This window comes from Corvus kubaryi, unplaced genomic scaffold (assembly GCF_017639235.1).
Source record: "Corvus kubaryi isolate FWS band 111438036 unplaced genomic scaffold, C.kubaryi_AGA036_p1.0 133, whole genome shotgun sequence".
NCBI classification, from domain to species: Eukaryota; Metazoa; Chordata; class Aves; order Passeriformes; family Corvidae; genus Corvus; species Corvus kubaryi.
In genome coordinates this window covers 24,857,603-24,870,204 of record NW_024580667.1, presented here as the reverse complement: position 1 = coordinate 24,870,204, position 12,602 = coordinate 24,857,603, and the positions used below count along the sequence as shown (strand labels likewise).

Here is a 12,602-nt window from a genome sequence, read left to right as displayed (position 1 = left end):
GGGCCCCGCTCGCGCCTGTGACGCCACTACGCCGCGCGGCTGCTCTGGAGACGCGTTTCCCTCCCCGCGCGGGATTGTGGGAGTCCGGGAAGGGGCCGCCGGGGGAAGAAGATGGCGGCGCAGGGAAGGGGCCGGCGGGGCGGCGGTGGCGACGGCGAGGAGGAGTGGGGATCTGGGCGTTCGGAGTCGGAGCTGTTGCTGCACCCGGAGCTGCTCTCGGAAGAATTCCTGCGGCTCACCCTGGAGCAGGTGCGTCCGGGAAGCCGGGCCGGGTGGAGCGGCGGCTCCTGAGGCGGGGCGAGAAGAGTAACGGCGCACAGGGAAAAGCAGGCATCAGGTCGTGCTCTGGACACCACAGAGACTTGCAGAGAGGAGGCCCTGGCGCGGGAGATGTCTCCGTGTTTGCAAGGGGGCTGTATTTGAACACCGAAGCTGCTAAAGAGCAATTTGCCCAAATCGAGACAGTGTCTGTATATAGTAAAACTGGCGGTGAAAGGATGAGCTTTACATTGAAGTTGCCACGTCCATACCCAGTGTATCCTGCTCTAGATGATCCTGCCTTTGCTGGTCAGTTGGACTAGAAGATGTCCAGAGGTCCCTTCCAACCCTAATAATTCTGTGGTTCTGTGAATTAACGAAATGCAGCCTATGTAATCAGTCAACCTAATGCTTAAATGTGTAAGCATTATGTTTATTAATACTTGATAATTGGAAAAAAAAAAAAAAGAGTTTGAAAGTGAGTTATAAACAGTTTAGGACCATACAAAGCTTTAGTTGATGTTGTTTGGAATACTAGTTACTGCCTTGGCTGAAAATTTCGGGTGCATGAGACAATAGTAATCAAAGTTTCAGGGTTTTGTATAAATTCAAAGAATTTTCTTACGCTTTTGTCCATGGAGCCTATATGGACAGGTTTCAGGCCAAGGTCGGAAGTCATGAAGCATTGCCAGAACCAGTAGTGGCAGAGGCTTGACCTGCTCTCGGTGACCTCGATTTGTAGGATGTTAGTGGAGTTCTTTTGTCATTCCATAAATTTGGCATGCAGTACCATAAAGTGTTCACAGCCCAATACACGATTAGGAAGAAAACTACTGATGGTTCCTAGAATCACAGAATAGTTAGGGTTGGAAGGGACCTCTGGAGATCATCTTGTCCAACCGCCCTGCCAAGGCAGGGTCAGCAAGAGCAGGTGACACAGGAACACATCCAGGTGGGTTTTGAATGTCTCCAGAGGGAGACTCCACGACCTCCCTGGGCAGCCCGTTCCAGTGCTCTGCCATCCTTAACATAAGGAAGTTCTTCCTCATGTTGGGATGAAGCTTATCTCCATTATTCTTTGGGAACTGGGAAGAAAGCACAGCTCTGCATCTGTAAGTCTGACTTGCATTACATTCTAGTTGTCTGTCTAGTGTGAAGAAGAGCTCTGCTATTGTAGTTGGATTCAGGGAAGTGTGTTTAAGAGTGCGTGAAAACATCAATCATCAACAGTATGTCTATCACAACTTTTCCTTTCTTTGGCTGCTATTTTCCTTGGGAAAACTTGGCAGAATTTTGGGTAGAGAGGGGCTGCAGAGCTGACCTGTGTGGGCAAAGGTGAATAACTGCTCAGTGCTGGTCACAGCTGGATTCATGTGTCTCTCACACTGTTGAAGAAAGCAGCCCATCACACCCCAGAATTTGAAGCAGAGCTGCTCCTGGCACCGGTACTCAAATGCACTTAAAGAGCAGCAAACACTGGGGGCAGGAGACTCCCAAGGCACATGAGGAGACGTGAAGACGTGAAGAAATGCAGGTGGTGAAAAAGAAACCACTAAGCACTGACTAAAACATCCTGTGTTTCCCATTACCTCACTGAAGGGATAGACTGAGTGTAATCCACACAGAAAATGAAGGACGTTGACAGCAGGAAGGTAGGAGACCAGGCTGTTGATGGCACTGGGCAGTTCATGGCCTCTCCAAACTGATCACCCCAACCTGCCCTCCACTTCTGGAACCCTGTCCCAATACAGTACTTTACAGTGGATTTTGAAAGAAGGTGTTTGCCACTCCGATGGTTGAATATTGAATTTGCCATAAAAATAACAATTTTTTTTTCTGTTCCCCACAGAAAAATATATTAGTCGAAAATGATGTAAAGATGGACAAAGATGGGCTCACTGATCTCTATATTCAACATGCCATTCCCCTGCCTCAGCGTGACTTGCCAAAAAGTAGATGGGGGAAAATGATGGAAAAGAAAAGACAGCAAAATGACTTGAAAAGTGAGAATAAAAGGTAATTTATCTTTATTGGGCCAGACTTGGACAATTTGGGACAATGCATTTGGTTTAATCTTTGCCTGATTAATGAAGCTTGTACAGCTTTTGGACATTGTTACAGTTTACAGAGAATGCTGTGTTAGATTGCTTGTGTCAGAAGTGTTAGATTCTACTACTGCAAAAATAGGAAAAAGGGGAAGATAATTTTTTTTTTCTTTTGTCATCTAAATGTTATTAATGCTGTCTAGCTTATAGTGCTTCTTTTCACAGAACCATTGAATGGTTTGGGTTGGAAGGGACCTTTGATGGTCTCTAGTCCAACCCTCCTGCAGTGAGCAGGGACATCTTCAACTCTGTCAGGTTGTTTAGAGCCCTGTCCAATCTGATCTTGAGTGTTTCCAGGCATGGGAAATCTGCCACTTCTTTGGGCAACCTGTTCCAGTCTTTTGGCACCCTCCTTGTAAAAAACATTTTCTTTATATCTAATCTAAATGGACCCTCTTGTAGTTTCAAACTGTTACCCATTGTCCTATCACTACAGACCCATCTTTCTTATATGTCCCCTTTAAGTACTGAAAGGCTGCAGTAAGGTCTTCCTGGAGCCTTCTCTTCTCCAGGATGAGCAACCCCAACTGTCTCAAGCCTTTCCTTTTGATCATTTTTATGACCCTCCTCTGGAGCCACTCCAACAGGTCCATGCCTTTCCTGTGCTGAAGGCTCCAGATCTGGATGCAGCACTCCAGGTGGGGTCTCACCAGAGGAGAGTAGGGGGACAGAATCACTTCCCTTGACCTGCTGGCCACGCTGCTTTGGACACGGTTGGCTTTCTGGGCTGCAAGCACATGTTGCTGGCTCGTGTCCAGCCTCTCATCCACCAGTATCCCCAAGTCCTTCTCAGCAGGGCTGCTCTCAATCCCTTCACCCCCAGTCTGTATTGATCCAGGGAATTGGCATTGTTTCTTCATACCCCCAGCGTGTGTCGATAATGAATTATTGGTGCATTTCAAGGTACTTTATAAGGAAGAGGAAGGAAATATTTTTTGTTTCACTGTATAATTGCTAATTAGTAATCATGTTTGTAGTGTTTAAGGAAAGTATTAAGAGCATAGTTAACTATCCCTGCTCCTAGACAGGGGTGGCCTACTCTAGAGTGAGGGGTGCATGCTGCAGCAATTTTGTGTGTCTTTCAAAACTAACATTTGCTTTCTGAGAGAAATATTCTGCCTTGTTTTAAAAATCTTTCTGTTTGTATTTGCTCAGAAAGGAAAAGTTTGTTTTACTGAATCTCTTCACTCAACCTTCCCCCTGCCCAAGACTTTGACTTTGCCATGTGATATGCATGAGTGGTGTTCTGATATGTTCAGCAGTAGGTCTGAAGGAAAGGTGGATGGAAATTACTGTAGTTTTTCAGTATTACACCTTGTTGATGTCTTGAGTCTCTTTTAGCTTTACTGAGGTTTCTAGCTGTGAAGAGCTAAACAAATTCTGTCAAGTGATTTGGGTTTTTTTAGGTTTTTTTAGTTTTTTTTTTAAATTGTAGCAGTGGCCAGAACACTGAGCTGTCTTATATCAGGTTTATTTTCCATGTGCGTAAGAGGTTATAGTACCTCAGTTTGTTTACATCTGTGGACTTGAGGATGGAAGTGTGAGGTTAGTGTTTGGGTAGGAAACTGTTGGTGTGCTGAAATAGGTGCAAAAGACCTTTCTATCAAAGAAATAAAGATGGCAGGCTGGACATTTTGGACAGAAAGAGGCAATTTTAATTTTTAGGTGGGAGGATGGCTTCATCCAGAGTTTATATGTACAGTAAGTTTAGGGGCTCTTATTTTGGTACACTAAAATGCAATAATGGTTAAACCTAGGCCATATTTTCTGGGAAAACAGTAAGTTTAAGGAGATGAGTTTAATCTACCAGTCTGCTTCTCTCTGCCAGTTGTTCTTTGTACTTAACATCTAGCACATTAGACTTAAGTCTTTTGCTCTGTTTTTAGACAGTCTTAAGATTTTGTAGCAGTTACTGGTTTTGCTTTTATTACCTCTTTCATATTTAACAAATGCACTGGCAAAAACTATCTAGAAAAATTAATCTTTTACTGCTAGTATTACTAACCCTAAAGAAATGAAGGAACTTCAGTTGTCTTTTTGGATATTAAGATATTACATTTTTCTTCGTAGTTGTGTGCACCACCTAAACAGAACTGACACAATGCCGCTGCGCAGAGGAGGAAGTAGAAGTTGGTGTTCTTGTTTCTAAAAAGAAAACAAAATGCCTAGATATTTTGAAGCTGTAAGTTATGTGCAAGCCAGGGATGGGAGCTCAGTGTGCTGTTAGTTCCGTTTAGAAATCAGAGAGACTGATGGATTGTATGAACAACAGGAGTTCTCTGATGAGTTTCTCTGTGGAAAGCACAGCTTTACAGCGTGCACTGCAATTAGTATGAGGCTTGAAGACTTAATCGGCACAGCTCAGTGTGTGTTGGCTTGCCTCTAGTAGTTACAGATAGAAGATAAAAGCACATTGAAATTTAAAAGTCAGTGTTGAATGCTGCGTTTACTTTTACTGCTGGTAATTAATGTTGTGCTCTAGAACACTTGCTGTATATCAGCTGAGTTGAAGTAACGTGTTATACCTCAGTAACAGAGCTAAATATCTGAGGTTACACGTGATGGTTTATGCATCTCATTACTGAATATCTGAGCTTGCAGGCAATCATACCAAATAAAAACAAGCACAGTCTCTCCAACTTCAGATATTGTTTGTGTGCAGGGATGGTTAATTTTGTAGATCCGCAAGATCATCTTCCCTACTGGAAGAAAGAGGATAGTATGAGTCTCAGAGAGTATATGTAGTTTCTGAAGTGCTATCATATCTGAAGACTCACTGCAAATGCTCAGTCTCCAGGAGCACTGTGCTGTGCATGCTTTAGAGTGTGGTCTTGCTTGGGCTCATTATTTCTGCACAGTCACCTAAGAGGCCACTTCAGTGTCCCCTGAGAATTGCTAATGTGCTGATAATACTGAGTTCAGGGTAAAACATTGTACTTCTGACCAGTGTCAGATCTTCACAGTAAAGGTGAGCACCTGCCTGTTTTGGTAAGAGGCAAATATTTAGGATAATCAGGGTGTGGAGCTAAAGCTTACATTGCTCTCTGGTTTTAGGTTGCTACCTTAAGTTCTAGACTAAGACAGACAAAATTAGGAGCATTTTTCATTAAACTGTCATAATGATTGGGAGTTGCCCAGAGGCCATCTTGGCTGCATGAGTAATCATGTGAGTGGAAACATATAATGAAGCTTTTGATTCCTCTAGTAAATCTTGTGTTCTTTACCGTGCACTACAAAGTAAACAGCAGGGTTACAGCATGCCCTCCATCCAGCCCAGTCCAAAGTGTGGATAGAACATTTCTCTAGGATGTAAATGTACACTGAAATACAGGTTTCACAGAGGGTGTCCTGCAGAAAGGGACACAATCCCAAAATGGTTCATTTCGGCCCCAGTGTCCTCCCTCAGAAGAGTGCTGGCTAATATGAGTCCTACTCTGTAGCTCTTAAACTGCCTGTACTTGATATAAACAAAGCAAACGTCACACCCAAAGTCCTGTGTTGTTCTGTGAGACATGTATCTAAAAATTGAATGTGGCAATTCTTGGTGGGACAGCATCCAAATTCTTCTGGAACTTTCCCAAAGTGTTTCTCTGGGAACGTTATTTGTATTGTGGCATGTGGTCATTTGTACAAGTGCTACAATTCTAAAATTCTGTTTAGCATAGATAACAATCCTAGAATTTTAGTTAGTTCCTAATTTGCCACTCTTCACCAGTCTGAATATATAAAAAAACCCCATCTCCATAGAAAAAGCAGACTGGTTTTGTTAAGGTAGGTGACTGAAAAAAAAGTCTGACTAAGGGCTGAACTTTTTCTTGCTTTATGAGCTGTGACTAGTTTCATCTTTTTTAAGAACCCCCCGATTTTGGTAGAAATTATGCAGGCAATTTCTTAATGTGTGAGGGTTATCAGCTGCTACTAATCTAATGTTGTTCCAGGCCCAACTGATTGAGTCTCTGCTTGTGGCTTAATTTAAAGTCTGTTGAGATACCTAACATCAATATTGTCAGATTCATTAACTGCAAATTAATGGATATATTAATTTGTTGCAAACAGTGTGTTCTACTTTTATTCATCTGTTTAGAATGAGATGGCTGAAGAGTCAGTGTATACTGAAAACTGAAGTTTCTAAACAGGCATATTATATACCTTAATGGTGGCTTGGGTTTTTTATTTGTTAAATATGCACTTTTCAAATACTTTCTCTTTGTCATTCTTGAGCATTGCTTTTTTGAAACTCTGAATTCATATAGTGTGAGTTATGTTAGCTTTGTACTTTATTTTTTCTCAGTCAAGATGTTTTCTGATAATACTGTTTTGATATTAGCTTGATAGTATTCCTTTTCATGAATCAGTGGTTACTAAACTGGACAGTTCTGACTACACATAGGCTTAAAGGCACAAACTATTAAAAAAAAGTCATTAAATCCACTTAGGGTTCCTGTTTAAAGACAGCTTATTTTTAAAAGGTGTGCTTTTTTTGCTTAATGTTTTTATTCCTTGACTAACAATCTTTTGGATTTACCGTAACATTATGATTTTGAATAAGATTGGAAACAGGGAAATTAAGAAGTAGCAGAATATGAGATGCTGTTCTTGTAGGTAAGGCAGCACACACTTTCTCAAATACTCATCTGTTGAAATACTTAGCACTTACTGTCTCTGTAGTTACTCTGAAATAGCTACAGTGGTATAAGCATAGAGCTTTTGGTTGTACAGCTGTAATTGTCTGCTTAGGCAGTTCCTCACATAACTCTTTTTGCTGAGGAGCACTGGTCTTCACACAGTCCCCTGTGCCTTTATATTTTGGAAGTGACTTTTATTGCTTTTTATTTTTATTTAAGTATATGTAAGTGTATATAAATGTATTTATTTTTATTTAAGTTTGGAGCATCTCAGAGTTCAATATTAGTATTTTGGGATATATATTTACTTTAGACAAGGTAAAATTCATTTTCGCTTCTCATATCATGGATGTGCTATTTTTTGATCATCTAACCTATGTTTCTGAGAACTTTATGATTTGTGTTTTCAGTGTAACAGTGGAAGGTTTAAGGAAACGGCCATTAATTGTATTTGATGGCAATTCCACAAGTACAAGCATAAAGGTGAAGAAGACTGAGAACGGAGCTGCCGATCGCCTGAAGCCTCCTCCAGCTGGAAGCACCACCAACACAGTTAGAAGATTATCAGTTCCTTCAAATGCCTCAACATACATTTCAGCCTCCAGTTTGTCAGAGGACGCTAAGCTGGGAATAAGGAATAATGAGGCTAAGCAGAACAATATTTCAAAGACTGACAGCAGTGTGTTGACTAGTCTGAAGGTTTACCCTTTGTCTCCAATAGCAGGAACTACTGTTGTGAAGTTAAAGAGGTCTGTTCCAAAAGAGGAATCTGATTTGCCGGTATGTTTGTGCAGTATCTTGTTTTGCAGCTTTTATTTTTTAAATTGAGATTTACAGGAACCAAAGTTAGGACGATTTTATTTTAGAGTAACAGTAGAGTATTTGGAAACAGACAAAAGTGGAGCTAGTTTGGGAAATATCAGAAAGAAAGAAATTTGTACTTGCCCATAGGAAACTTCTGTGTGAGAGATGCAACTCTACAGAAAACATGCATGTAATTTTAAAATGAGTAAGTAAGTAATACTTAAGGTGGTGCTGATAGCAGTCAAAACACAAACTAGTTCTACTGGTAGGTCTGAGAGAAAAAACAGGTATTGTAGAAGAATATGAAAACAGCCATGAAGGGAGGACAAGTGATTTGTTTTCTCTAGCAGGGAAGGAAAAATTAAATGATTTGTAGCAATCTCACTTGAATGGTTGAGTCGGACAGGCTTTCATTTGTCAAAGTAAAGGAAGCGATGTTTCAGGAACTGGAGTGAGATGCTGAGAGCCACAGAATATATCCTTAGAGGAAGAATGCCATCTGTTTTAAATGTCACACAGCAATTGGCAAGCTAGAGGCAGGAGCTGACTGTGTAAATCTGGAGAGTGCTGATTGGTTGTGGGTCTGAATGAGAAGCCATTACAGCAAACCGTATCAGTCGAGGTGAGATGCCAAAGGTCAAGTGCTCTCTTTGAGATGTGCAGAATCCTAATCAGATACCTGGGCTTCTGAAAGTGAGAAAGATGTGCTGAGATCTTGGACACAAAGGTGCTATTCTCACCTAGAAGTCTGATGAGTGAGTTGTTAACCATAGAGGTAAATAGTCACCTCATTTCTGCAAGTTAGGTTTGGCTGCTTACAAATTTTCTGTGCATAAGAGAGCTACACTACAGATGAGGGTAGAATGAAGGTGGTGAGCTTAAGTGATGAGTGTAGAGCTAAGGCAGGATCTGTGAATTCGGCAAGGCGTATCTCTGAAGGTGTAGGTAATGGTGCTGATTGTAGCTGCCAGATGGGAACAAAGAACAGTGGTTTGTTTTGATAGTGGTGTGACTAGGCTGAAAGGGCTTGTCAGTGAGCAAGGAGCAATGGGCCATCTCTTAAAAACATGCCACGATATAGGAATAGGTCTTAACACTTGTGTTGTATTCATGATACATGATACAAATGAAGGAGTTTTCACATTTCCACTGGAATACAGGAATATCTGGAATGAGTCTGGGCTTCAAAGGAAGAAATAGAAGTAGCTGTTGTCAGTTGAGCTGCAGGGGGAGCTTTAGAGATACAGCATGCAGTTACATTGATTAGAATTTTCCCAAGACATGAGACTGAACTTCTGTTTTCTCAATATTGCCTCATGAAAGGCTTTTTAATAATATCTTTTTTAAAATCCTTTAATGAAAGAATGCAGGTAATATCCTGGTGTGTGGATTGGTACATTCCATCAGACTTCTGTTAAACATGAGTACCTAAACACGTGGCTGTTCTGAAAGACAGCTTTAGCAACTTTTAAAAAAATCATGGCTGAGGCTCTGAATGGAATTTATGCTTGAGAGGTGTGTTTCCTACTACCTGTATTACTAACTTTTAGTATTTAGAACTCTTCCAAGTATTGCTCAGATCTGAACCTACAGAGCTTTTGAAACTTGTTTAGTACACACCTCTCAGCTTCTTTATATTTAATTTAAATGCTCTGTAGACAGTGATGACATTTTTAAGAGCCAGTGTGTGACTGACACTCAGAAGCTGTGACCTCTGACCTTTGACTTTCTATGTTAGCCACAGTTTAGGTTGTTCCAGTTAATACCTGTAAGTTCAGTCATGCCTTGGTTGGTGTTGGTCAGACACATGTGAAGTTAGACAAGTGTGCTCTATGGATGTTACTTTACCATCTGAAATTAAAGAATGTGCTATTGAATAGTAAGTGATGCAGTCAGGAAGAATCAGTGTACTTGGCAGATGGCTGTAAAGCCTGATCTATTTTTAGTGTAATGACAGTAAAGACAATTCTGTCTCCAAGCAAGTGACTGTTCCTTGACTTCCAAGAAAAACTTAATGAATAGCACAGAACTATCCCTATTATCTTTGGGTCTAATTCCCTTAAACCTTTCAGTAGTTGCAGTCCACAGGATTCCTGTAAATAAATTAACACTGAAAGTCTTTTAAAGAGAAGAGAGATCTCTAGATTGTGCTCCCTGAACCAGCGTGTTGCAGTATGTTCTTGAAAACTCATATACCTGTCTTTGCTCTGCTTATGTGAACTATTAAAGCTCTAATTTCTCAGATTTAAAAAAAAAATATTATTTTAGATGATGAAAGGGAATTAAATATTTCACTGCTTCATCTGCCATTGCTTTTCTTTGGGCCTTCTTGATTTTACAGGTTTCTTGGGGCAGGGGGGCTTGAAAGATGAGTTCATCTGAGGCTTTGGCAATTATTTGTCTTCTTTTTATCCCGGTCATTACAAAGGAAGACCAAATTTTCTTTTTCTTTTTTTAATGTTTTTACTATTTGACAAAAGTAAATTGGTTTCCTAGTTGTGTATTTGGGGTTTTTTCCTTACATAATCCCATTTCAACAAGTATTTTAAGAAGACAACCTGAAAGAACTTTAGAAGTATGTTTTGAAACTCCAATATGTACCCGTTTCTAAGCTGCATAATTGAAAGAAATTTTTTAATATGTAAGAATATTTAATTGTAGGTTGCTAAAAACCAAAACACATGTGTGATTTGCAGGTAGTTAAATTCATTGGCTCTGTTTTTGTCTTCACCAGAGAAGTTCTGTGATATTTACCTTTCTCCACAAGATGGCAATAGAAAGCTGTTGTAGTAGCCTGTAGCAGAATACTGTACTAGAGCCAGATAGAAGTATGTCAGATTAATGACTGACTCCTGTTTGCACAGTATCTCTAAGAATATTTGTATATTTTCTTGTGTTCCAGAATGACCTAAAGCCTTCGGAAGCAAAGAAGAAAATCCAGCATGTTACATGGCCATGAAGTAGCTAATGGTGCTTGAAACATAAATATTACTTCCATATTTTCAAATAGATAGGTCATATTTAAACAGTTTAAATAAAATTATTTTAAAACTTACAGAGATTCAGATTGCTGTGGAGTTGTTTAACAAGTTTAACAGCTCCCTGTCGTAAAGCTGGAGTCACTATCACCAGTCACCTTAAAAGTATACACTCTTACACGCCAAGTAGTTAATTACTTCTTTAAAAGGTGGTGATATTACACTATGCTAAACCCCCCACTCTTAGTTTTCAAGATTATTATAGTTCATCTCCTCCATGTCACTGTGATTCACACATTGTTTCACTAAGATTCAGTTTTGCTCCATGTCTGTTTAAATAGTTAAAATAGCTTTTGAAATTTAGAGTGATTCCTAGAGCCTTCTTGGCTTTAAAAAGGTAATTAATTTAGGTGAGAAAACTGACCATTCTGCTGATAAGATAGTCTACAGCAAATTTGTTTCCTTTTTGTTGCACAGGGGTGTAGAATTTGCAGTTCAAGTTAGGTTGGTAATAAGAGATGAACTATTTTAACAGCATTACTTCAAATTGAAGTTTCTCTTGATATGTGAAATAAGGAATGCACAGATGGAAATATGTGATTAGACTGTTTGATATGAAACTTCGAGAGGAAGTAGTGAATGGATTAGTGCCATGTTCTCTTAAGTACACAGGCATATTTTATACATGCATAAGTGTAAAAATGTGCCAATGTAGCAAATTTGGTTGTTTTCCTGGTTACAATCGTGCTTATAAAATATGGGGAAAACCAGCGGAATGTAGACCAGTGCTTTCTCAGCTTACAAACAGTTGGGAGAGGGATGTGGATAGGAAGACAGAAGTACCTAGAGAGCATTAACAGATGTAATTGCGCTCTAGAAAAAAACCCACAAACCTGTTTTTCCTTCCTTTGATAATTTAAGATGGATTTTGGTTTTCTGTGAAACTTGGTGTTTCATCTGGATTATTGGTAGTGCCTTACAGGGCAACAATCCAATTAAGTTGATGGAAACATTTTTATTAAAATTCAGTGGCTCAGGGTGAAGCCAATTTAGATAAGTTTTAGATATGGATGGTAAATAACAACAATGCTCCCAGACTTGGTAAAACAAAAAATCAACTTCTGAATCCACTTGGTTAAACCCAGTAAAAGAAGCTCAGTAGTGATCTGAAAGCTTGTTTACATTTTTAACACTGGTTTATATTGAAACCAAAACTGTAGCTTATTTCATTACTTTACAGAAGTTCTCCGTTTACTGTTATGATGTAAAAGGCACTTCTTGAATGCTGTAAAATGGTAAGAATGTGTGTTTTGAAATTGTGTGCTGTTTCCCTTTTACTAAACACTTGTGCAGTTTTTGTACTTGAGTACAGCAAACTTTAACGTAATGTACATTTTGTATGTAAAGACTTGTCTTTTAAGTAGCCTTATCCTATTTAAATAAATTAAATTTAAAGCAAACGAAACAGTGCTGACTTGTTTTTGTGATGTAATTAGGCTTGTTCAGTTTATACAGTTATATTTCAGTGGACTTGAAGTGATCAGCACTTAAAGCTTACAAGATAAAAGGGTCAGTAGCTGCTTCGCAGCTGTAGCAGCAGTTAGCATCAGGTGAAGTGCTGGGTTTTGCACTAGTGTCTGATGGGAATTCTGTTTTGTGGCTGGCTTCTTGTCAGTGGTCTAGAGTCTAGGATGGATTTGGCGTAGTTCCAGTTGCCAGGAGCACACGTGTGTTGGTATGTGTTGAGCAGGGTATGCAGAACTGCACTGGAATAATAGCATGATGCTGCTGTTGCATGGTAGCAGTCCTCTTTCCAGGCTGGGATGCTTTCC

General features: G+C 39.9%; 1 protein-coding gene across 1 annotated transcript; it reads left to right on the top strand.

Annotated features, from left to right (window-relative positions):
* Nucleotides 1–89: 89 nt before the first annotated feature.
* On the top strand, nt 90–12,230 carry CUNH2orf49 (chromosome unknown C2orf49 homolog). Its single transcript, XM_042039747.1, has 4 exons — nt 90–249; nt 2,108–2,274; nt 7,399–7,768; nt 10,695–12,230. Exons 1-4 carry the CDS (start codon nt 112–114, stop codon nt 10,749–10,751), a joined length of 732 nt encoding a protein of 243 aa, XP_041895681.1. The 5' UTR covers nt 90–111; the 3' UTR covers nt 10,752–12,230.
* The last annotated feature ends 372 nt before the right edge of the window (nt 12,231–12,602 follow it).

Excerpts from the sequence above, each read along its gene's own strand:
- CUNH2orf49 (XM_042039747.1), top strand. The coding sequence starts at position 112 with ATGGCGGCGCAGGGAAGGGGCCGGCGGGGCGGCGGTGGCGACGGCGAG. Across the intron at positions 2,275-7,398 it reads TTGAAAAGTGAGAATAAAAG|TGTAACAGTGGAAGGTTTAA; the intron begins GTAATTTATCTT and ends TTGTGTTTTCAG. Across the intron at positions 7,769-10,694 it reads AAGAGGAATCTGATTTGCCG|AATGACCTAAAGCCTTCGGA; the intron begins GTATGTTTGTGC and ends CTTGTGTTCCAG.